The sequence below is a fragment of the Vulpes lagopus genome, chromosome 2, assembly GCF_018345385.1.
Source record: "Vulpes lagopus strain Blue_001 chromosome 2, ASM1834538v1, whole genome shotgun sequence".
Classification (NCBI taxonomy): Eukaryota; Metazoa; Chordata; class Mammalia; order Carnivora; family Canidae; genus Vulpes; species Vulpes lagopus.
In genome coordinates this window covers 117,948,286-117,973,313 of record NC_054825.1, presented here as the reverse complement: position 1 = coordinate 117,973,313, position 25,028 = coordinate 117,948,286, and the positions used below count along the sequence as shown (strand labels likewise).

At 32.6% G+C, this 25,028-nt stretch overlaps 1 protein-coding gene across 2 annotated transcripts in view; it reads left to right on the top strand.

Moving 5' to 3' along the window:
* The window catches only part of TBC1D32 (TBC1 domain family member 32), a 203,485-nt gene that overhangs the window by 172,466 nt on the left and 5,991 nt on the right, over positions 1–25,028 (top strand). Inside the window, exons 29-33 of one of the 2 annotated variants that reach the window (XM_041743860.1) lie at positions 4,511–4,580; positions 6,317–6,432; positions 7,182–7,336; positions 14,048–14,188; positions 22,228–22,416. In XM_041743860.1, coding sequence (XP_041599794.1) covers positions 4,511–4,580; positions 6,317–6,432; positions 7,182–7,336; positions 14,048–14,188; positions 22,228–22,416 — 671 coding nt within the window. Of the gene's footprint in view, positions 1–4,510; positions 4,581–6,316; positions 6,433–7,181; positions 7,337–14,047; positions 14,189–22,227; positions 22,417–25,028 lie in introns of those variants that run through there. The other variant, XR_005986056.1, reaches the window with a different exon arrangement.

The following is a 25,028-nucleotide window of genomic DNA, read 5'->3' as shown; positions in this document are numbered from 1 at the left end:
TGATAATAATATAGACATTCAGTTCTCTTATGATTAGTGTTGGTATAATATGTTTTCCCATCTTTATTTTATTTTTAAAAATATTTTATTTATTTATCCATGAGAGACAAAAAGAGAAGAGAGGCAGAGATACAGGCAGAGGGAGAAGCAGGCTCCATACAGGGAGCCTGACATGGGACTCGGTCCTGGGTCTCCAGGATCAGGCCCTGGGCTGAAGGCAGCGCTAAACCACTGAGCCACCCGGGCTGCCCATCCCATCTTTAGTATATTATGTCTTTCAGTTTAAAGGGTATTTAAAGATACATAGCATATAGTTGCATCTTGCATTGTTTTTAATTCAGTCTGAAAAGTTCTGCCATTGATTGTTGTTTTTAGACTATTTACATGATTATTGATATTTTAAAATTTTATCTATGATTTTGATATTTTTATCTACTGTGAATTAATAACATAAATTAAACATAATAAACATAATAAACATAATAACATAAATTAAACATAAAGTAAAGAAACGAGAAAATTATTTTGTATTTACAATTTCGAGTATCTCTGTATATGTGTCAGGTGTGTGTGTGTGTGTGTGTGTGTGTGTGTGTGTTCATCTGGTCTACTTCTCTTCAGCCTGAAGGACTTTCCTATTTTTTGTTTTGTTTTGTTTTTGAGTATAGTTGACAAGCAATGTTACATTAATTTCATAATGTACAACATAATGATTCGGTAAGTTTACACATTATGCTGTGTTCACTACAAGTGTAGCTGCCATCTGTTCCCATGCATTGCTATTATAATATCAGTGACTATATTCCTTATACTGTAGCGTTTATCCCCATTACTTATGCAATCCATAACTGAAACCCTTCACCCATTTTGCCTACCCCTCCACTCACTCTCCTGTGGCAACCATCAGTTTGTTCTCTGTATTTATAGGTCTGATTCTGTTATTTGTTCTTTTTTTTTCCCCCTATAGGAGTGAAACCATATGGTATTTGTCTTTCTCAGTCTGACTTATTTCACTTACCATAATACCTTCTAGGTCCATCCATGTTGTTACAAGTGGCATGATCACATCTTTTTTTATGGCTGAGTAATAACTTGTGTGTGCACACACATGTGCACATAAATATACCACATCTTCCTTATCCACTCATCTATCGATGGACACTTAGGTTGCTTCCTTATCTTGGCTACTGTATATAATGCTGCAGTAAACATAGGGATGTGTGTATCTTTTTGAATTAGTGTTTTCGTTTTCTTTTGGGTGGATACCCAATAGTGGAATTAGTGGATCACATGACATTTCTATTTTTTAATTTTTTAGGAACTCCATACTGTTTTTCACAGTAAAAGTACCAGTTTATATTCCCACCAACAGTGTACAAGGGTTCCTTTTCTTTACATTTTCACTAACACTTGTTATTTCTTATCTTTTTGGTTTTAGCCATTCTGAGATGTGAGGTGATAGCTCATCTTTGATATTTGCCCAAGAATGTTCAGAGCTCTTTATTCATAAATTCAAAATCTGAAAAAATAAATACAAATGTCCCAGAAAAATAAATTTCAACATATTTATGTAATGGAATACTACTTATAATAAAAAAACTGTCAATACATGCTACAATATGAAATGAATCTCAAAACATTGTGTTAAGTGGAAAAAAAACACACAAAAGGGTACATGCTGTGTGATTCCATTTATATTATATTCCAGGTAAAGCTATACCAGTAGTGAAAGAGATTAGATCGGTGGCTGGTTTAGGGAAGATGAATGTACAGGAATTGGCTAGAAGGGAGCATGAGGGAACTTCTAGGAGATGAAAATATTCTCTATCTTAGAGGAGTGTAAGTTATAAAGCTTGTATGCATTTGTCAAAACTAATTGAACTGTACATTTAAGATCTTTATATTTCTTTGACTATAAAGTTTACCTCAATAAAATAATCTGACTAATTTAAAAAAATCAATCTTATAATACACTTTTAGGATAGTTGATAGGAGATAGGTCTGTTTTGTGGCTATAAAAATATATATAAAGCCAAAATATTTACTTTATTGAAACTCCCTAAATTTTGCAAAATCAGCCAGTGTCACCAATACTACAGCACTAAAGTTTTATGTTATTTGAGCTTGGGAAACTGAATTGCAATTAATAATAAAATATAGGATCACCAGGAGTATATTCAAGTACTGACACATTAAGAACCTCCTGGTTGTTACCAAATGAATTTAATCTGATTGTGTTATAGTGGACATTGGAAAAGCTGTTTAAATTATGGCTGATTTTTAAAAATGCTGTTGATAAGACTAAAAACTTGAAATTATGGTGAGCATATGAATGATGATTAATAGTTTTAAAAATTGGCCATTTTTGAGTGTGAGAATAATTTGTGACATATATGTTTTTGGTAGAAAGTAATAGAAACTCCTTTTTTTTTTTCCCTAGGAGAAAAATACTGACTCATATAAATGAGCCATTATATATAAAACTCTCTTTAGCAATCTGTGCATCTAGAATGTATATCTATTAGTAAAGTTAGAGTCTACAAATAGGGAGGAATTCTAAGATATATAAAAAATAACTGCTCATTATAGGTCAAGTGCAACAATAATGCTAAGTTTGTGTTCTGATCTGAATAAGTAAAACTCAGATATAGCTTGTCAAGAAGTGAACTGAGCAGTTAAGTTTATTTTATTTTAATTAACTTATTTTTAAAGAAAATTACCATTCGAGGTCGGTAAAAGACCAGTCTGGTTTGCCTGGGGTTAAGGGGGCTTCTTAGGGCATGAGACTTTCAGAGCTAAAACCATGCAAGACCTGGGCAAACTGGGAGAAACAGGGTAACTTACTTTGAAGAGTGCTAAATGATGGATTGTTGCTGACCCAATGAGTAGACGTTTGATAACAGTGATGTTTAATTTGTGTTCTTCCTTATATCTGTAGATCTCAAGTCTAACCATATTTTAAGGTTCAGTTTAAGTGCCAGTTCTTTGTAATCTCTCTGTTTCTTAATTCACATAGCACTCTATCTGTACCATTCTTGTTCTACTTAGTCCTTTAAAACATCCTTAGCAGAGTTATCTATATATGAATTTTATCTCTGACACTACATGGAAAGTTCCTTTAGGGCATGATGTATTATTTATCTTCTATCCCCTATAGCTTCTAGCATGGTGCTCCACACTTACTTTATTAGAAAAGATGTATTAAAAGAAATGAATGAGTCCACAAGTTAATTAGATTATACTGATAGAATGAGATGCATCAGTGTGTAATGGAAGGAAAAAAGAAAAAAAAAACTGATAGGAGTGTGAGAAATCTACCTTTTAGTCCTCTTTACCACTAGGTAATTATGTGATTTTGGACAATTCCCTTAATAGTGTGTGCATGTGTATATATGCATGTACATGCATGCTACAGTTTCTTTAGCTAAAAAAAAATGAAAATTTAAACTAGAACCCTCAGTGCCAACTAGTGATGTTTTTGAGCATTCACCGTTAGTTTGGTCATCCAATATTCTCCAGAACTAATCCAAATTTTCAGCCTCTCCTATCGTCCTTTGTACAATACAGCCTTCTCACTTTTGGCAGATCATGACTCCTACTTCATAAAGAAAATCCACCTGCTGGAAAAACGTTGTTCACTCTACCCTCATATACTGTTATATATATTTTTTTTTTTAATTTTTTTTTTTTTTTTATTTATTTATGATAGTCACACAGAGAGAGAGAGAGGCAGAGACACAGGCAGAGGGAGAAGCAGGCTCCATGCACCGGGAGCCTGACGTGGGATTCGATCCCGGGTCTCCAGGATCGCGCCCTGGGCCAAAGGCAGGCGCCAAACCGCTGCGCCACCCAGGGATCCCCACTGTTATATATTTTAAGTAGTATATTGATTATCGCTTTTTGACACTCATTTTTAAACCTTTAAGAGGAGGGCGCCTGGGTGGCTCAGTCATTTAAGCATATGTCTTTGGCTCAGGTCAAGATCCCGGAGTCCCAAGATGGAGCCCCACATTGAACCCCAGCCTTTCCTTCTCCCTTATCTCTGCCTCTCCCCCAGGACCTGCTCTCTCTCTCTCTCACTTTCCCTCTCTCGCAAATAAACAAAATCTTAAAAAAATCTTTAAGAAGTAAATAGCCATACTTAGACATATTTGTAATTAAAAATATATGCATTGCCTGATGAAAGTACAATATTCTAGATTGTTCTTGGGTTAACAGCTTTTGTGTTGTGATATGGGCTGAGTAAAAATAAATTGCTTTAAAACTAAAATTAGTTGTTTTGTATTTAATATGCTTTTAAATGATTGTTATAGGAGAAAAGTTATTTGTAAAAAGTTTCCTGTTAATTTCTTTGAAAATGTAACTGACAGCTCTTAAAAGAACAAATTCATCAGTGTTTTCAAAATTCACATTAAAATATGTAAAAATATGACTTTCATCAATTTTCAATTAAAATGTGATTATGCAGACTTTTATACATTTTTATAACTCCGTTTTCTATTGTTTGTAGCTACTGATGCAAATGTGAAGAACGAAAGTCTTTCATCTGTGCAGCAGCTTGGCATTAAAATGACTGTCAGGTATATTATAGGGAAATCTCTCCCTTGCGCATTTCTAGAATTTGTTTCATCTACCTGATATGTGCTTAATGGTATTTAACAACCAACTATTTTGTGTACTTTAAATGCAGAGTTTATCATTCAGAAAATAATAACTTTGTTTTGGGGATATTGGCATATGATTATATTACCGCTGCTGGTAAATCAGTTATGGTTCATTATCATTTCAGAGGCTAATTACAGTATGTTTAAGTCTCTATGACTACAGGTTTTTTTTCCCAAAAAATGCATTGTAAAATTCAGCACATTAGTAGCACAATCATGCCATTTTATAAAATATGATAGATTTTAATTGTCAGGTTATGGTGATGAGTACAAAAGTACCTTAAGGATAGACACAGAAGTTAAAAATGAATAAACCAATTATAGTAGTTTGAATTTTTAGTACTCAAATTGTAATTTTCAAAAGAAATAAGCTAAACAGCATACTGGGAATTAAGGAGTAAGTCTCTCTCCTGCTTATTAAATGAGGATTTTAATAGTTCCATGGTACTTCAGTGGGTAATCTTTAGAATCAAGTATAAAAAATATGCATATGGAAGCTTTTAAAAAGACTATTTTTATAAATTCATAGCATGATAATGAAAAGTATGATAGTAATTCTGGCTCTTACCAGGTGGATCATCACATAAAGCATGTATCTCATTGTTTTGTGACCCTATATCTGCCTTTTATTTTGTAATGTCCAATTTCTATTCTGAAATGGAATCCATAGATAACATGAGCAGATTAGTCACATATTTTTAAAATTCAATATAGTAGCTTATTGGTAAGAAATAAATGGAAAATGATTTGTAATGAAATGTTTGTACCCAATTACTATATATGACATAACTGTCAACCCCATAGAATCATTGTGACTTTGGCAGCTGCAAATAGAGACTGGTGGTATTTTGATGCTACAAATACTGCTCGAGTTTTGCCACCGGCAAAGTGACTTTCCAAAATGGTGAATGAGTCTCAGGCTTCAAACAACAAAAGTACTGTCTTTTCCTGATTTACACATAGTTGCCTTCAGTGTATAATAAAAAAAGAAAAATAGAGAAAAAATATTTTATGATCTTATATAAAACAGAATTGGTTTCAGATAATTAAATTATAAATAGCTTCTTTATCCATGCAAATAACAGGCAGGAAGGACATTTGCAAGTGGTTGTGCAGGACTGTCCCACATCTAACCTCCTGACCGACCATCACACACCACCTACTATTAGTAAACCCAGTCACTATGCAATCAAAAACACCCCGCATGAATTTCTCAAGTGGCCACAGGAGGGGAAGTGCCTCCTCTCAGAACCTCCGGACTAAAGATCTAAAATTGCTTCTAGACTTAACAAGTCAGTCTAATTTGTCAACATTACATGTTTTAGATTAAGTTCAGGAAAAATGATTATATTCTTCTCATCTATAGTGTCTACGTTTTGCTCTCTCATTAGTGTTTTATTTTTCCTTAAAGTTGTCAGTATTTACCAGGTAACTATTGCTAATCCAAATGTAACTATCAGGAACTTAAAATTGAGTGTTAAGCTTTCCCTCTAAGTGTTCTGGATAGCATAGTTATCCTAGAAGTAGAAATTTGAAAACTTAAAAACCTTGGGATCTCAAGAGGACTATGCTTGATGGCTTTTAAAAAGTGAATTTGCAATGCCAGGCCTGATGTTTTTCAATTTTGTATGTTTTGTGGGCTTTTAATGTAGATATGGCAAGTTCCTCAACCTGTTAAAAGACAGTGCAGAAAATGATCTTACCTTGGTTTTAAAGCACTGTGAGAGATTCCTGAAACAGCAGCAGGCTCCCATAAAATCTTCTCTTCATATCCTTTTTGAGTGGATTCACAGTAATAGAACATTATTTATTTTTCATAATTCTTTGATAGGGTACCTTAACACATTTATACTAAATAATACTTTAACCTATATTGCTGATTATGATGCACCTAAAAGTATTCTGTATTTTAAATATTAATTTTATTCAATTCGGTAGTAATTACTAAATTCAGTCTTCTTGAATCTAAAAGTGATTAAAGTTATTAGGCCTTATTTTCAGATATATATATATATAAGATTTTTAAAAATAGGTTTAGCATATCTAGAATAAGAATTTTCTAGAGTTAGTAAATCTAGAATAACAATAGAACATACATTTATTTTACTTGAATTAATTATTTTTCAGAAATAGGTTTGACTTGAAGGGGAAAAAATATATACAAACCATTTGCATTACCAAATTCTAAAGATGTATGGATTTTTAAAATATTTGATTATGCTAGTAATTTAGCAGATAACCTAAACCAGAGAAAGAGTTGGAACTATTATGTTAATGATTTGAATAAATGATCTGCCACATTGCAGATCATTTTTTCTGCATTTGCTAGTGCCATTGGCCTCCATTACTTATGTAAGTAAACAGCATATTAGCTTGTAAATTGGTTGAAGATAAAATGAGGACTAGGTATCAATATCTCTTTCCTGATAGCAATCCTGGAAGTGAATATTAATGAAGTTCTTATGTTTCATCTTGTAAGATAAAATATTGCAGAAGTTCCTTAACTGTGCTGTTCAGTCTGCCTGCAGGGGAGTTATGCTGGCCATGACTGGTTTGTATCTTCTTTATTCATGATAATGTTGGGAGACAAAGAAAAAACACTTAGATTTCTTCAGCAGTTCTCCAGGCTTCTGACCTCTGCTTTCCTTTGGTTGCCAAGACTACATATTTCTGTAAGACTTTTTACCCTGTCTTTAAATGAGTATGTTAAATTTTAAGGCAAATCCAATTTAAATTTATTGGGATCTTATTTGTAGAGGGCTCTGTAATAATTTATGTTCATTTTGTACCTGAATGCTTTTTGGCTGATTCTCTTTTAAGATACAGATTTGACATTCTCCCAAATACTTGGTGTCTTACACCTAATGGTATCTGAATGAAAGATTAGTGATAATAGATGGATTAATAAATTTTAAACTTGCCATTTATGTAAATTATAAAAAGTACATATGTAAAAAGAACTACTGAATGTTTTTTATTGTTACTTTGTTAGAAAGAATCAGATAAATTACAGTATAAGAAGATCAATCAAAATTTTCAAAATATTCTGCAGAGGGGGAAAACTAAACATTTTGGAAATCTATGATAAGTTCTGATTATAGTATTATAGTGTATTTTAAAGGATTTTACTAGCTTCATGAGACTTTAGAGTTTAGTGGTAAAAGCATCCCTCAATTTACTGACGTTTCTGTATTTCATTTTACTTACTACCATTAAGATCTCCAACATGGGGAAACTGTCTAGTGTACAAGATAGGTCAATATGTCCCAAATCTTTCCTATGACATACTGCGCATGGACAATGCAATCACATGGCACTCAAAGATAAGTTAAGGGAGCTGGAGCATATTGGAGTTCAATGAAAACATATATTACATGTTTTTACAGTATATATTGTGATAAGGAACACAAAAGCCAAGAATCAAGGAGGAATATATTATAAATATTGAGATTCTATAATTTTATGCTTGAAATAGCTGGATGTAATTCCTGAATAAGAATTTCCAGCGCTTGTACTTCAGCATAATGAGAAATTTGCTCACATGAACAAGCAGAAGCAAATGGCAAAAGAGTATATACCAGTTTTTCTCTAATCAGTGGAACTACTTTCCTTCTGTTCACCAGAATTTGAACAAATCTCTAAATTGTACATGAAGATTTAAAAAATCTTAGATATTTCCCTCCTCCATTTACAAATGTAATGTTGAAAAATCTTTTGATAATTTTGATAATGAATATAGATTTTGAATCCAGGCATACATTTTCATGTCAAGCATTTGAGAATGATACCTGCTTTCCACTAGCTTAGCATTCCGATTGTGGCACTGCCAAATATCAACTTTTTTAAAAAATACTTTTATTTGTTCATGAGAGAGAGAAGCAGAGACCTAGAGAGAGAAACAGGCTCCTCGCAGGGAGCCCGATGTGGGACTCCATCCCAGGACTGGGATCACGCCCTGAACCAGGGGCAGACGCTCAACTGCTAAGCCACCTGGGCGTCCCAAGAGTCAACTTTTTTTAACCATAATTTTATAAAGTTGGATTTTTTGCTTTGAATCTACAGACTTTTTCATAACATTACTTTTAATGTAACAGTGATGTTGTGCTCTAATAGGGTTTCTTCCCATAAAATTGAATTCAGGCAAGGCTCTAGCAACTTGGATTTTATTAGATTTATTTTAATAGCATGATTGAATATGGACTGTAGATCTGTGAATGGAATGGAGTGACATATTACTCAAGGTGTTTAGACAAACTTTTGACATAAAGCCTGGACACTTTTCTGTTGGTGCAACTGTCCTATCCATGAACATTTATGCAGTGCCTTATAGTGTAGTTACTAATGTTTCAACAGTCACAACTGCATGGTATAAATGTCTTTGATTTAATCATCTTATGGATTGGTGCTTTTTCTATGCCACTTAGTGCATTCAGTAATCATCGTAATACAGTATTTACTATTTTGTTTGTTCCATTGGTCTCAAACATTGCAGTGACACTTTCTACGCATGTTGATAAAATAAGTTAACCTGCAGTTTTGGTGAGGTACTTTGGCTTTAGCTATTAATAGCACAAACTTGTCCATCATCTTTAGCTCAATCTCATTATTATAATCAACCTTAAAAAAGCTTCATTCAGCCTGTGCCCCAGACCTACACCCCAGACCTGCGTTCTTCAGCCTTATTACCCCATTTCTCTTCTTCTGTAGCCTATGTTAATTCCTATTATGCAACTTCATTTGTGTATGTATTTATACACTTAAATGTGTAAGCACTAGGAGGGGAGCTTTTTCTGTTTTGTTTCCCATTGTGTTCCAAGCTATTTCCAATAGTAATTAATTCAACAAATAGGTGTTGAGTGTGTGAATTAGTATTTAAATACAAATATATAGGACAATAAGCTTTTACTACTTTAAAAAATTATTTAAAAGAGAATAGTCCTTTGCATTAAGAATGTTGTAAGCAGATTGCATCAAAAGGTGTAAAAAATTGGGCTCAGATAAGCAATATAGGAAATAATGAAATATTACTTTGATGTTCTCAAAATTTTATAGACTATGACTATATACTCATTTGAAATAAAAGTAATTTGAAAAAAATTTTCCTTTGGAGCCATTTAGACCGGAAGGATCATTTAATGTATTGACTGTATTAAATTATCTTCTATTATTATTTACTCTTTAAAAAGACCTTCCTAAATAATAATATATTAATTCTTTATGGAATTTCATCAGGAATTAGAATTTGACTAATTTTAACATAAAAGTTAATAAAATGATAGATTAAAAAAGATTGAAAAAATCTATTATTTCCATGTAAGAATACCTAATCTCAGATAGTAATTTCAATAAAATTAACAATCACATATGCCTTCTGTTAGTAAAACTTATGCAAAAGGAAAACAAAATTCAAATAAAAAACTATTTCACATTCACATACAGACAAAAACTCCATTGATGATAAATCAAGCTAAAGTAATAGTCAAAAAACTACTGTAGTTCTTTAGGAAGATCATGGGACAGTTGCTGTATTTTACATATATAAAAATGTGTGTGGATATATACATTTATTCCTTTCTTACTCCTCACAAAATAAAACCAGTTAACACAGCAAGTTTAGAGTTAACAATTCCTATACCATTCAAATATACATTTAGATTTAAATATTACAACCATCAGCATGTCCTGGCACACTTGTAACCATTTGCAAGGCATTAACAATAGTAAATCATGTGACCTGTTACTTGTAGGACAGAACTAGTGTCAAAACCCCTTTCTTGTTTATATAACTTTAAATCTTAGGTCCATATTTAAAGATTCCATTTTCCCATGTGCTTCCCCCCCTCCCCAGAGAGGAGAAAGATTTGTTTTTTAGAATTATAGAATCAGAGTTAAAAGAAAAAAAAAAGTTTTCTATTCACCTCCTGCATGATGCACATGATGCACAAATTAACTGCAACATTACCAATAAAACATGGTCCATTCTCTGATGACAGATCCCCAGAGTGGAGGACTGGACTGTACTAGATTGGGTCCACTTAAATTGGTTTGGAGAGTTTATCTTTTTCATAGGGTCTTTCTATTTGATTTCCATAACAACTTGGAACTAGTGTCAGGAATGGAATGACTCATCAGAACTACCTGTAGTGGAAAGGAAAAACCAAAAGACTGCTTACTAAGGTCCATTTTTTAAGACCTGTATCTTTCATTTTTAATCACTACAGTAAAACATTCTAAAGAGTATTATTTTATAAAGTCCTTGCTTCATGTTATGATACTTTTTAGTATATATCAACCCAAAAGATTTTACTGATATTCTTTTTCACAATTATAGCATAGTTTGTATGTTAGTTTTATGTTACTTACATGATATATTAAATGCTGTTTTCCTATATGTGTTGTGCTTAATCCTATATTCTGAATTTTATTTGGAGTCATTACCTTTATTAAAAGTTGCCATCTTTTCAGAGAGTTGTGACTAAGCAAAATACAGCAGAACACTAAAAGTATAACAAACAGACTTCATAATTTGATGATTCAGAAGACTCTGTTGTATTTAGGTGGGTCACAGCTGTCATTATTGATCTGGTTTATGAACACTATTTACCATAAATTAGGGTATGTAATGTCAATTAATAGACCAATTAGTAAAACTTTTATTATAAGTGAGTGTATTATGATTACAATATGCAATCATTAACATATTTTGTAATTCAATCAATAATTTGTTGCATAGCTACTCTATGCAAGGGTTGGTGTTGGGTGCTGTATTGTTTACAGAAAAGTATGGCATGATTTCTTCCAACAGAGGATAATCTATAAGAGTAGAAAAACTCATGCCTAAGCTTTGGGACTCCATTATATAATAGCTTTTTTTTTTTTTTCCTGAGAGTGTAATTAGCCCTTTGTCTCATCTCTGAACACACCTACTCTGAATATATTGTTTTCAATGCAACATAGAAAAGATACAGTATTAGAACTGGGGCACCTGAGTGGCACAGTGGGTTAAGCATCTGCCTTCTGCTCAGGTTCCTGGGGTCCTGGGATTGAGCCCCATGTTAGGCTCCCTGCTCAACGGAGAGCCTGCTTCTCTCTCTGTCTCTGCTTGCCACTCCCCCAGCTTGTGCTCTCTCTCTCTCTTTCTCTTTCCCACTCTCCCTGCTTGTGCTCTCTCTCTCTCTCTCTCTCAAAAAAAGAATTATTTCTTATGCATACATTTCTTACACTACTATTATACATATATTTGGAAACTTATTACCTAAGCTTGCATTGAAAATTAATATATATGTATAAGCTGGTTTTTTTGCTGTTTGTTAGATTTGTTAATTCTACTATGCAAATAGTCATTAGTGAAACATGTATTTCATAAAAGAAGATAAAGGATACTAACTCTCAGTGTGTGTGTGTGTGTGTGTGTGTATATATATATATACGTATATACATATATATGTGTAAAGATTTACTTTAGAGAGACAGATCATGTGTACATGTACATGTTGAGGGGTAGTGGGCAGAGGGAGAAAGAGAGAGAGAACCTCAGGCAAACTCCCCACAGAGTTCCAAGCCTGAATAGGAGCTCAATCTCAGGACCCTGAGATCATGACCTGATCTGAAATCAAGTCGGACACCTAACTGAGCCACCCCAGTGGCTGTCAGTGTATATGATTTATTTATTTATTTATTTATTTATTTATTTATTTATTTATTGATTGATTGATTGATTGATTGATTTATTCATTCATTCATTCATTCATTCATTTATTTATTTATTTTAAACTTCATTTTTTAAAAGATATATTTATTCATGAGAGAAACAGAGAGAGAGAGAGATTGGCAGAGACATAGGCAAAGGAAGAAACAGGCTCTTTGCATGGAGCCTGATGTGAGATTTGATCCCGGATCCCGGCAGAATCACAACCTGAGCCGAAGGCAGCTGCCCAACCGCTGAGCCACCCAGGCCTCCCAGTGTATATTATTTTTAACTACTCAAAAGAAAGTTTGTTTTTGTCCTAGACATTCATTTGAGGTTGACTGTCCACTGTCCACTAATATGTTATATAGTTATGTTGGTAGTCATCAGTATATACAATTATTTTGTGTGTACTATGTGGTAACTCTGAGAGCCTGTCATAATCTATATATATATTTCTACATATATTCTTATATATGTATGCAATGTGAAATGATAAATTGTCCTTTAATGATGATAATTTATAAAACAGGAAAACCACTGATCAATTACCTCACTGGTTTCAGAAATTTTAGTATATAAGGTAAATAAATCCTTAAAAGCATTTTAGCAATAAAATTTGAAAGAAATCCTTATTTTAACTTGTATACAATTGTTATATATAAATTTAATTTGTTTTAATTTAAAAGCATTAATTTTCTTTGTTACAGTTACCCAGTAAAGGTAAGAACATAAAATGCCTTTCTGGAAGTTTCTGAATTATGTATTCTTCAGAACTAATTTGAATATAAATTTTTAGTACAGGTTTATTAGGTATAGTTGCTAGTGTATCAGTTTTTCTTGACACAAAATGATGCCTCCCAGGTTTATTCTTTGTTTTAAAAATGTTGTGGTTAGATATTGGATTTATAGAAATACTCATTGAAGTATTATAGAACAATCATGATGACATAAATTGTACCTAAGAGCCAAACTGAAAATATAACCAACTTTATGAAGAAGTTGCTGAAAAGTGCAGGTTTGTAAGATACGCATGTATATGTACACATATAAATGGACAAATAAATAAATATAAAATTTAAAATATATAAATTATATATGTAATTTTTATAAAAATTATAAATATAAATAAAATAGCTGATCTAAAAATGCATTATGCATTTTTTCCCAGTTTTAGCAATAAATTTCTTACAGAGTTTCCAATTTCAGTTATTAGTAACTCAAGTTGAGATTTGGGTTATTTAACACTATCTTAGCAAAAGGGGACTATGCAAATATCCTGAAGAGCTGATGAACTCAAACTTTTTAATGTGATGTAATCATTGGCCAAAGCCAAGGATACCAAGCATATAGAAATACACTCAGTATTAAAATGTAAAAGCTTTATTACTTGTGTACTTGTACATTTATATTTTCATGCAACAGCTATCCCTTTCATTCCACAAGGCATTAAATTACAATATTAACTTTACTCCTTTGTCTTGGAAGGTATAAATATTACCTTGAGATTTATTCTTTCTACAGTATTTAACATTCTGACTTTTTAACTTATGTAATTAGAATGTTTACAGTAACTTGTTAGGCCACCACATTAATTTTGAAGTAGCAGTTCACAGCTAAAGATTTAGGTAAGTTGGTTTGATTATTTTAAATTAGTTGCATATTCATTAATTATCAATTTCTCCTTTTTATGCAGAGGTATCTACCTACTGACACTATAGAATCTGGCATCCACCCGGTATATTTTTGCAGCACTCACTACATTGAAATGCTCCTGAAGGTGGAGGTGCCACTTGTGTTTTCAGCTTTTCACATGTCTGGTTTTGCACCATCCCAGGTAATCCATAGGAAGTAGTGTTTCTTCAGCTCCCAAATCTGTGTCTTTAAAGAAAATTAAATTCTCATCAAACATAGGAAATATAAGTTAATAAGATCATTTTGTAAGTATTCGTACCTTTGTGTTTAAATTTCTGAACTGAACTGAATTGTTTCCCCTAGGTCTGTTAAAATATATAGACTTTTTTATAGTAGACCCCTGGCATTCATATTTCAAATTCAACTTAAGCTATTCAAAGACATAGACATTCTGGAAGTCTATGACATGTAGGCAGGCTTTCTAATGGAAGTAATACCTACCTCATAAGGTTAATGTAAGGATTAAATGAAGTAACTAAGGGTAAGAATTCTTAATGCTGAACATATGTCTGGTATTTGAGATACTGTATCTTAACCTAACAAGAAAGCCTTGCTCTCTGTTTCTGCTCTTGGGATCTGGGAAGGAGTCATCATTTTTCTTTGGTAACATGCAGTGGTCACAGATAGCTCCCTCCTGTGCATGGGCAGTCCTTCATTGATGGAGGGGTGGATTATTTCTTCACTGTTATAAACACGCTAAAACTTAAAATTTTAGAGCCTAAACCTTTTTCTATTTTTGGAATTAAATTTTTAGGTCAGAGTTCCAGAAGGTAGAAATACTTAACCAAAATATATGAATACTTTTAAGACTCTTGACACATATTATCAAATTGCTTTGATTTTACTCTTCTAACAGAAATGATACTTCTAAAAGTATCTGTTCTTCAGGTCTGAGTATTTGGATTTTTTTGAAACTAATAGCTAAATTAATAGAAAATTGCATTTTCTCTTTTTAAAATTTTGTAGGTTTTTACACATTAGCAAGGTTGGCTATAATTCCATAGTCTTGATAATAGTTGAATCTTAATTGCCCACCTGTTTTAATGTGTTTCTTATTGATTCGAATGTTCTTTAAAAGTAACCCCACTATCCAGATCTCTTAAATTCCTGTTATGTATTTGATTTACTATTGTAATTTATTGCTTATTTACTATTAGTGTTTATGTCTTTACTATTTTATTATTTATTCCATTTTTCTTATTACTTCCTTATGTCTTCATGCTTGGTAAGAATAAACCTATCATATATTTCCTAACACCCTCCTAAAAGAAGCTAATTCAGCTATTTCTATTCATTGTGTTTTGTACCTTCTAAAGTGATTTTTCCCAGTTCGAATTGGGCATTTGGATTTGGATAAAATTTAAATTGCTAATATGTTCACTTTTCTCCAAGTAATTTATAGTTTATGCCCTTACAGTACTCATCCTTCCTCTCTAGGAATGTATTAAGTTTTTCCATTTATTTTCTTTGTATTATGTTTTACTAAAGTTGCATAGTTTTTTTTCCCCATATAGATGTAATGTTTTTTATTATAGATATTTCTAATTAGAGTAGCTTGAAATCTTTTTTTTTTTTAAGATTTTATTTATTTATTCACAAGAGACCAGGAGAGAGGCAGAGACATAGAGGGAGACGCAGGCTCCCCACGGGAAACCTGATAACAGGACTCGATCCCAGGACCCGGGGATCACAACCTGAGCCAAAGGCAGATGCTCAACCACTGAGCCACCCAGGTGTTCTGAGATCTCTTTTTCAATTTTATTTCCTTTGTGGTTACTGTTAATAATTAGTAAAGGCATCAAATTTTCGATAATCATGAATTTGTACATTTTTTTCTAGATTTATGTTTTTTTCCTACTTTTTAATGTGTGTTATTTTTAATTAAACTTTGTAATTTTTCCAGAGTCATTCTAAATAGTGGCTTGCTTGTTTAGGCTTGAACAATTATTAGGAAATCATCCAGTATTTCACCATTAAGAGAATTATTCCCCGTCATGCTATGAAAGAATCCTTTTACTTTATGTAAAATACTGAATTTTGATTCCTTTCTTTTAATCAAATAAGAATGTTGGATTTTGTCAAGTTCCTTTAGGGTTAAGATGATCTTGATCTTGGATTATTTGACCTATTTATGTTACCATTGATAGATTTCTTCACAGTAAGCCATCCTTGCATTCCCTTGGATTTGTCCTCCTGGCAATCTTTTCCTCTTAACTAAACAATATAGTTTTTGGTAATGTGCCTTTAGACTTATTTTGAAGAATCCTTATGTCATGTAATTAAATTTACTTGCATCTGATTGCTGTGCCTGTTGAGTTTTAAATTTCCTGAAGTTAATAAGTCTAAATATACAAGGAATTGCATGTAATGGAAAGGAATATTCTTTCTTCGCCAGTTGTGGCTCGCTCTTGTCATGTACCTAAAACACTTTTGGGGATTTTGATTCATAAAATGTTTAATTTTGGTTAGAAGTAGATACTTAAATGTTCACTTATAATAAGCTCAGTAATCTATTCTTTCTACTCTTCTAAAAATCCAAGCTAGGAAACAAAATGTTCCTGAGAACTCTTTTTGTTATTCTAGTCTTGAGTATTGTAATGTTTATTGTCTAATGCCCCAATCATTTATTAGGTCGTAGTATATATCCTTTAATTTTAAAATGGACACCACAAACTGTGGGAAAAAACTTGCAGTACCTCAGGCCTCACAGTATCATTTGATACCTCTTTATCATTTTGGTGTTTATCAATTTGAAATTGCTATATATATAGCAGATTTATGTAATAAAACCCAGTACATTATTTCTAAGCAGTAATGTTTTTTGTTTCTTAAATTATCTAATGGAAAAATGCCTTTTTAATGGCTCATGATATGAGGTAATAATTTTGTGCCTTAAATATGTATCATTGTTTTGTTGATATTATTTGCCATTTTACTGCTAATTATAAAATATGAAACAACTTTTAAGTAACGAATAAGTATAGGTGCTTAAGTAATCGCTTTCGATACAGATTTTGTATTTCAAAGCTTATTCATTTTGATCTAATTAGGAGCAGTGCTTTTTGAAGTTGTGTATTTACAGACACTAAGGGATTGGTTGATTAATGAAGGATTTGTGAGCAGGTTGCTAAAAAAAATACACATATCTCTAGAGTGAAAATATATGTTCAACTAGAATTTAAAAAATTAAAATAGAAATATATGTTGATTAGAATTTAAGAGTAACTGGGAGTAGAAAATAGAAATTCAAATATATAGTCTTTTTAAATGAACAGAAAAATCACATATTCTAATTAACTTTGTAACCAATTTTATCCTTTGGTAAAGCACTTTCCTTATTGTACCTTATTTAACTTTACTAGCTTAAGAAGTACCACATATCTTTAATGATTTATCTCTATAATTCCTTGGGGTTATTATTCTGCATATCATTATTGTACTATACTCTGTCAGCAAATGGGCTAACACAGATAATCCTCTTACAGAATATATTTTAGAAAAGTCTTATGGTTTTTTTTTATCACTTAAAGGATCCTGGATATCACTCCAACACAATATACAAAGGTATTTCCTGCTTTTACAACTACATGGCATTCCACCAAGGATAAACCATAATTTTTTAACCAAGCCCCTCTTTACAGACACCTGCATTATTTATAGTCTTTTGATACTATGATCAGTGCTATAACAAACATTTAAGTATTTTCAAATTTTTGTCAAATTATCTCCAGGATAAATTTCTATAAATGTGATTGCTGGCTTAAAGGGTAAATGCATATATGATTTTGCTAGACACTGCCAGATTCCCTCTTATAAGTCCAAACCTGTACTGCATTTTCAGAACTAAGCAGCTGAGTTCTTATATTCATTGAAAAACTATTAGCAATGAAATGGTTTACAAAGAAAGTGAAACAAACGAATTATGTTTGTTTTTATAGTAAACCAATGTTCCTTAAACCTAATTACATTTTAAAACATTTAAATGGTTTTAGGCCTATAAAGAAAGAAAATCACTTATGATATACATCAAAATCTACTACAACCTTCCTAGGAAACGCTGCTTCAACTGTACTCAAGCTGCTAAAAGACATTAAGATACAACACTGAGACAAATATAATTATTTTATCTGAGGTAAATTACTCTCACTTGTGTCTAGATTTTTTAAATGATTGCTTATAGGGAAGGAATGAGCCGAAGAGTCAGGGAATATATTTTGCTTTTGTATTTTTACTTTGGAATCATTTAAATATTTTATATAATGAGACAAATACATGTAACCAACAAAATAAACAAGTTCTGCCCCTAAGAATATAAAGTCAGACTGAATCAAATGAACCTAACAGTACACATTTGATAGTATAAACTCATGAGAATGACTTTAAAATACAGTAATTTGACTGAAAGTTTCAAGTGATATGTTGTCTAAAGACAAAGAGCAGCAAAAATCCTGTTTTAAGTAATCATATTGCTGTGTTAATGCTAGTATTCTAAGATTTTTTTGTCTTGTGTGATAGATAAAAAAAAAATTGATGTAATTGGTAACAGATTTTCTGCATGTTTTAAAGCAAACACAGGTATAATTTATAGCAACTTATGATGTATTTTCTTTTAAAAGTTTAAAGAAGGGGACCTTCAGGAGAAAAGGTACTGAAGATCCTTATCACAAGTTTTGAAACTGATGGGTCTGGTTCATGTACTGTTTTCCCTTTTATATATATATATATATATATATATATATATATATATATGTATATATATATTTGAAAATGTTCATAATAAAAATGCTTTATGAATTTATCATTCTGCTTGGACCCATGCTATCTCCTTTATCCTTTTAGAATTCTAGATTGTTAGCTGATTGGAAACCTTTTCATTCTATAAAGAGAAGTTATTTGCTTAAGGTTTAAATACTGTGACTCATTGCTCACTTTTCTAGGGGAATACGATTTTAGAATTCTATTATAGTTTAATAATTCTGAATCATCTGGCACACAGAATAGCTGATACAATTTCTGCCAAGTGCAGAGGGACATATATTTAAAAAGTGTACATCTCTCCTTTGAGTGTCAGCTCTGAGAGCAGGAACTAAATGTCTTTTGTTCACTTAAGAATTATAATGTTTGTATATTAGGTATTTGATAAATATTATATGAATAATAAACACCTGTACTTTGTTATCAAACAACATTTATATAGCACCTTATATACTTTCAAAGTGCTTTCAGTTATAATCTCATTTTCCCTTCCTAAATTTCTCATATGTAGACATTAGACATTATCTCTGTTTAATGGAAGAAAAATAGGCAATGTACAGAAAACAATGCTTGAAGGTATATAAATTCCAGAAAACTGCTTATAGGGAAGCAGTTAATAGTTAACCTAGTTAATTAATAACTAGGTATAATGAAGAACCAATTGCAGATTCTGGGGTGATTTTCTTAACCAATAAGGATAAGCATCTCCCTACCTATATTTTACCTTCAGATATCTTTGTTTGAACCACATAGAGTTGTGAGGTTTCAAGATCAAAATGAATTGAAGGTCAGCAGTTTCACACCATCCAATCTGTAGAACAATAAGGCTGCTGAGAAAGAAGATGGACAAAAGCTGAGACCCCTTCATCTCTGTCTATGTTGTACTCACCCCTAAAACTGACAGCAGAATGGGAACTGCTTTTTCTGGCTTCAGGGATCATTTGTACTAAAATCTACCCTTCGTTTCCGTCTCAATTCATCTGAGACTCATTTTTATTAACATAGCATGGTCATAGATGCTTGGCATTAATAGCTATAGCAAAGAGTGGAGACAGAACCCTGGCAGCAGTGCATTAAGGGAATTAAAAGTATTACTGCCAGTCAAAGAACTACTGACTGCGTCAACCTGTCTAGTAAAGAAAGAGTAGAAGATATTTTCTCCCCAGTTCAGTAGAGCCATATTATGTGGGCAGTGGAAGTTTGGTAATGAACTCTGCATGCCAAGCTACCCTTCAGGTCAGGACCTGGGAGAAGAATCCTATTAGTGCTAAGACGAAAGTTGGAACAAAAGGAAATTAAATATATTCTTCCTGTTGATAACATTGGATATTCATAGATAAAATTCAATACTGAGTTAACTCATAGACTCTATGACTAGACTTTGGAGCATGATAGTATTTATAAAGCAAAATCTTGTACCTAAGAATTGAATTATGGTAAAAAACCAGAAATATTAACCACCATTAATATTTGGTGACACTTAGTGGGTATTATCAATAATAGAAAATGCGAGTGGAAAATGAGATGAAAAGATATGCCCATAGGAGCTGAAAGTAAAATGTGAATGGTTGACATAAGTAATAACATATGGGAGAACAAAAATTCATTAGTAGCATCTGGTATGGGTTGAATTGTGTCACCCCACCCCCAAAATTCATATGTTGAACTCTTCACCACCACTACTCTCAGAATGACTGTATTTGGAGACAGACTCTTTCAAGGAGTAATTAAGTTAAAATGCGACATTAGGGTAAGGCCCTAATCCAATTTGTCTGCTGTCCTTAGAAGAAAAAATTTATGCAGAGATAGCCAGAGGAAGACCATGAAAAGCATAGAAGACTGCCATCTACAAGGCAAGGAGAGAGGTCCCTGCCAATACCTTGATCTTGGATTTCTGCACTGTAAGGAGATGAATTTCTGTTATTTATGTCACCTAGTCTGTGATACTTTGTTGTGGCAGCTTAAGCAGACTAATACATCATAATCAAGCCACTTAATGGTAGAATCAGCATCCCCCAAACTGAATCAGATCTAAAAAATAAGTTTTAGAAACTCTTCAATAATATATCTTGAAAAGGACAAAACGATAGAACTAAAAAAAGGAAGATTTGTGTATGCTTTTTAGATCTGTAGCAAATGGAGATAAGCCATTATATCTGTTCCCATTCCCTGCTCTTTACCCCCCAAAAACAAAAGTATATGACGAGAAATGCAATAAAGGAAATCTTTCCTCAGTGGTAATTTATAAATCATAAATGAAAACTAGTATACTGGAAAATAATTATCTTAGTTTCCTAGGACTACAGTATCAAAATAGTATGAACTGGGTGGCTTAAAGCAACAGAAACTTATTAACTTACAGTTTTGGGGGATGGCAGCCCAGAATGAAAATGTTAGCAAGGCTGTGTTCCCTCTAAAGGCCCAAGGGAAAGAACTGTTCGATGCCTCTCTCCTAGTTTCTGGTAGCCTTGGATGGTTTTTGGCTTGGAAATGTATCACTCCCGTGCTCTGTCTTCACATGACACTCCCCACATGGGCCTCTTCATCTTCCCTCTGTATATATGTCTCTCTCTTCACATTTTCCCTTTTTATCTGATACCATTCATATTGGAATAAGACTCACTCTAGTGATCTCATTTTATCTTGATTACCTCTGCAAAAACCCTGTTTCCAAATATTGTCACATTCACAGGTACTGTGGGTTAGGACTTGGACATACTTTTGAGGGACAAACACAATTCTACCCGTAACACTAATGTACCAACATGCTAGCAGTGTTAACAACTGTGCCATCGTCACTGTGGGTATTTTTTTTTTAACTTTTCTATTTTTTGCTGCAATGGGCATGTATTCCTTTTATAGTCTGAACAATCTGAATGTTATTCAAAAAGTAAGATAAATGATTTTTGTAAAAATCTCACTTTTAAATTATTTTTGCACTAACTAGCTCCCAGTTTTTATGTTATATAATCCTGTTTGGTTTAAATTATTTTCTGATTCAGCAAGAGTCCATTTGCATTAATGTAACATTTAGCAATCTGTCATCTGCATAATTATACATCTGTGATTATAGGTAGGGTAGAAGAAACTTCTCTCTGAATTAAAATGGTCTGTTAACATTTGTTATCTGTAGAGAGCATACTGATATTGGTGGTAAGAGGAGGACTATATGAATAAAGTAGGCATTTAGCAACAGGTATATGAGCAGTGTGAACACCATCAGTTACCTCTACGTCCTGAGTCCCCAGGCTCTGAGGGTTTCTCACACATTAAGCAAATAGATGAAGCATCTCAATAGGCAGGATGTCATTCTATCTGCATCAGACACCAACCTCTTCATTGGTTTTGTGTGAGCTAGTGGTTAGTGCTTTTTAAAAGTATGGTTTTATAAGCTTTCTAATGAACTGACTTCTTTTTTTCTTCTAGATTTGCCTACTATGGATAACGCAGTGCTTTTGGAATTATTTAGATTGGATAGAAATCTGCCATTATATTGCTACTTGTGTTTTCCTTGGTCCTGACTATCAAGTGTACATTTGCATAGCTATTTTCAAACATCTGCAACAAGATATTCTGCAGCACACTCAGACTCAGGATCTGCAGGTTTTCCTGAAAGTAAGTAACTTTAGCGGGAAAATGATGGTCAAGAGTTCATAGCTGACTTTGATGGGAGGCTTGAGTCAGACACTTTTCTCAACAATCATCTAAAAAAAAAACTTAAGAGGTGGTACTGTCATTCTCATTTTAGAGATGAGGGAACTGAGGCATCAACTTAAATTGTTCAAGATGGCACACTAGGGAGTGGTGGGACTGGAGCTGTGAAACAGCTAAGCTGTGTGCTAGCCAGTGTGCTATCCCACAAGATGTATTGTCTGTCTGTCTGTCTATATATATTCTTTATATCTTACCTGGTCACTGAAAGTTCAAGTTACTGTGTTAAGACAGAGTTTTAAAACATTTTTTAAAACATTTAATGTAATTTCCTGTACCTTCATATTCTATTTTTTTTAAACTTTCACCTATTTTTATAAAATGTTTCCATGAAAGATTATTCTATAATAGCATTCTTTTTAAAAAGTCACTATATTATAGAAGTTAATATTTTAAAACAAGATATAACTTATTTTCTCTCTCATAATAATGTGAGTTTTGAAGCTGTGGACTTTAGGAAATACAGTTATATAAATACATCCTTATGTACAATTCTTGATAGAAATCCAACTCTATTTAAGTTAAAATCTTTCCCTGCATTTGAAGTATGTTTCCCTCCACTTGCTCCCCTCACCATCCCACAGGAACACATAACGCATACATACACTAAAACTAGCATTTGTCCTTTGCTAGGTTTTCTCTAGATCCACAAATAATTTCTGCGTTAATTAGTTTTATCATTCTCCTTTACCGCTAGATACTTGTCAGAGCTATTTTCCCTTTAATAATGATTTTCTATATAAATAAATGTCATTGATTATTCAAGATTGCCAAACTATCCAGCTGAATTCAAAAGATCTCTAACTTTATTGTTTTATTTCATAAATACTGAATTCAAAAGATCTCTAACTTTTATGTATATCACTAGATTGTGATCTTAGGAAATTTTTATTTTTATTTTTTTTAAGAGAAAGAGAATGAGCAAGAGTGGGTGGGGGCAAGGGGCAGAGGGAGAGAGAATGAGAGGGAGAGAGAATCTTAAGCAGGCTGCATGCCCAGCAGGGAGCCTGACACAGGACTCCATCTCAAGGCCCAAGATCATGACCTAAGCCAAAATCAAGAGTTGGGCGCTCAACTAACTGAGCCACCCAAGCGCCCCTTGGGAACATTTTTAATGAAGAAATATTCTAAGACAATGATTGTACATGTAAAAGGAAAACATAGGTAGAAAAAGAAAAAAATTATCTGCAAGAGTTAATTTGTAGAACAGAGGTGGTTAAACAAATGGGGATGATGTTGAGGACAATATGTTGATTCCTTTTTAGTAAGGAACACTTTCACCACTACTGTGGTCAATTATAGGAATTTCAGAGTTTGAAACTTTCCCAAGCCCTTACACTAACCCTGTCATTTTCTAATCTTGTATGCCACTTTAGTTTCCCTTACAGGGTTTGTCACTAGCTGAAATTATTTTATATATATTTTTGCCAGTCTACCTCAGTATAATGTATATGTTCCACAAGAACAGTGATCTTGTCCATCTCATTTACTAATGTATTTTCAATGCCTCGAACACTAGGCATTGTTCAAGTGCCTAATACATATTTGTTGAAAGAGTAAACAATACAAATAAAGGGAAAGATTAACTTATTTTTATTCACATTTAATAACAAACATTACTGAATTCTTTAAATCTAATTATTGTTGGTGATCATTGCAGTTTCTTCTCTTTGTTGACTACTTCGTGATAATGCTATCTGTTTAAAACTAAAAAATTTTCCAATGAGTGGGAAAAAGATTACTACTCAAGTCCTATTCAAATTACTAAAATTTTAATTGAATTGGTTTAAATCCAAACTAAGAACATGTTGGCAAAGAATTAATTTTAGCACTTGTCCTGGAACTGACCTTACTCCTGTTTGCATTCATCTGAGGGATTAAGAAAAATATCTTTCTGATATTGGACTTCATTTCATTTTTTGTTTAATTTTCAGCAGGTAGGTCTCAAGTTCAGTGATCTCTTTTGGTGGACGGTTATTCTTCTTGTGAGATAAACTCCAGTGTGGTATTTAAATATGCATTTATATATCCCTTCAACTACTCTATTAAGCTCTCTTATGACCTGTTGTTTTCCATGTATATAAGCATATATAGACTCTTTTCCACTTACTCACATATTAAACAATAATGAAACTTTAATAAAGTGATTTTCATTTTTCCTTCCCTTGGAAGACAGCCCAAGTCAGAAACAGTTATATGATTTGAAAATTTCTCATTCAGCTATGGTTATAAGAATTAAACCTGGGGAATTATGTTTTATACTTTCTAACCCAGAAATCTCAGACTTATACAAAGGGTGAAAAAAACTTAATGATTTTCCATAAAACTGTATACTACAGCTGTAATACTATTCTTATATAGTTATTTCCTGACTATACATATTGAAATATGATTGCTTCTGAAGAGATAAAATAGATCAGAAGACTTTTACTTTTTAGTGTATTTGTTGTTTTTATTTTTGAAGAATGGATCCATACTTCTTTCATAATAAAACTTTTTAAAAGGATATTGAATCA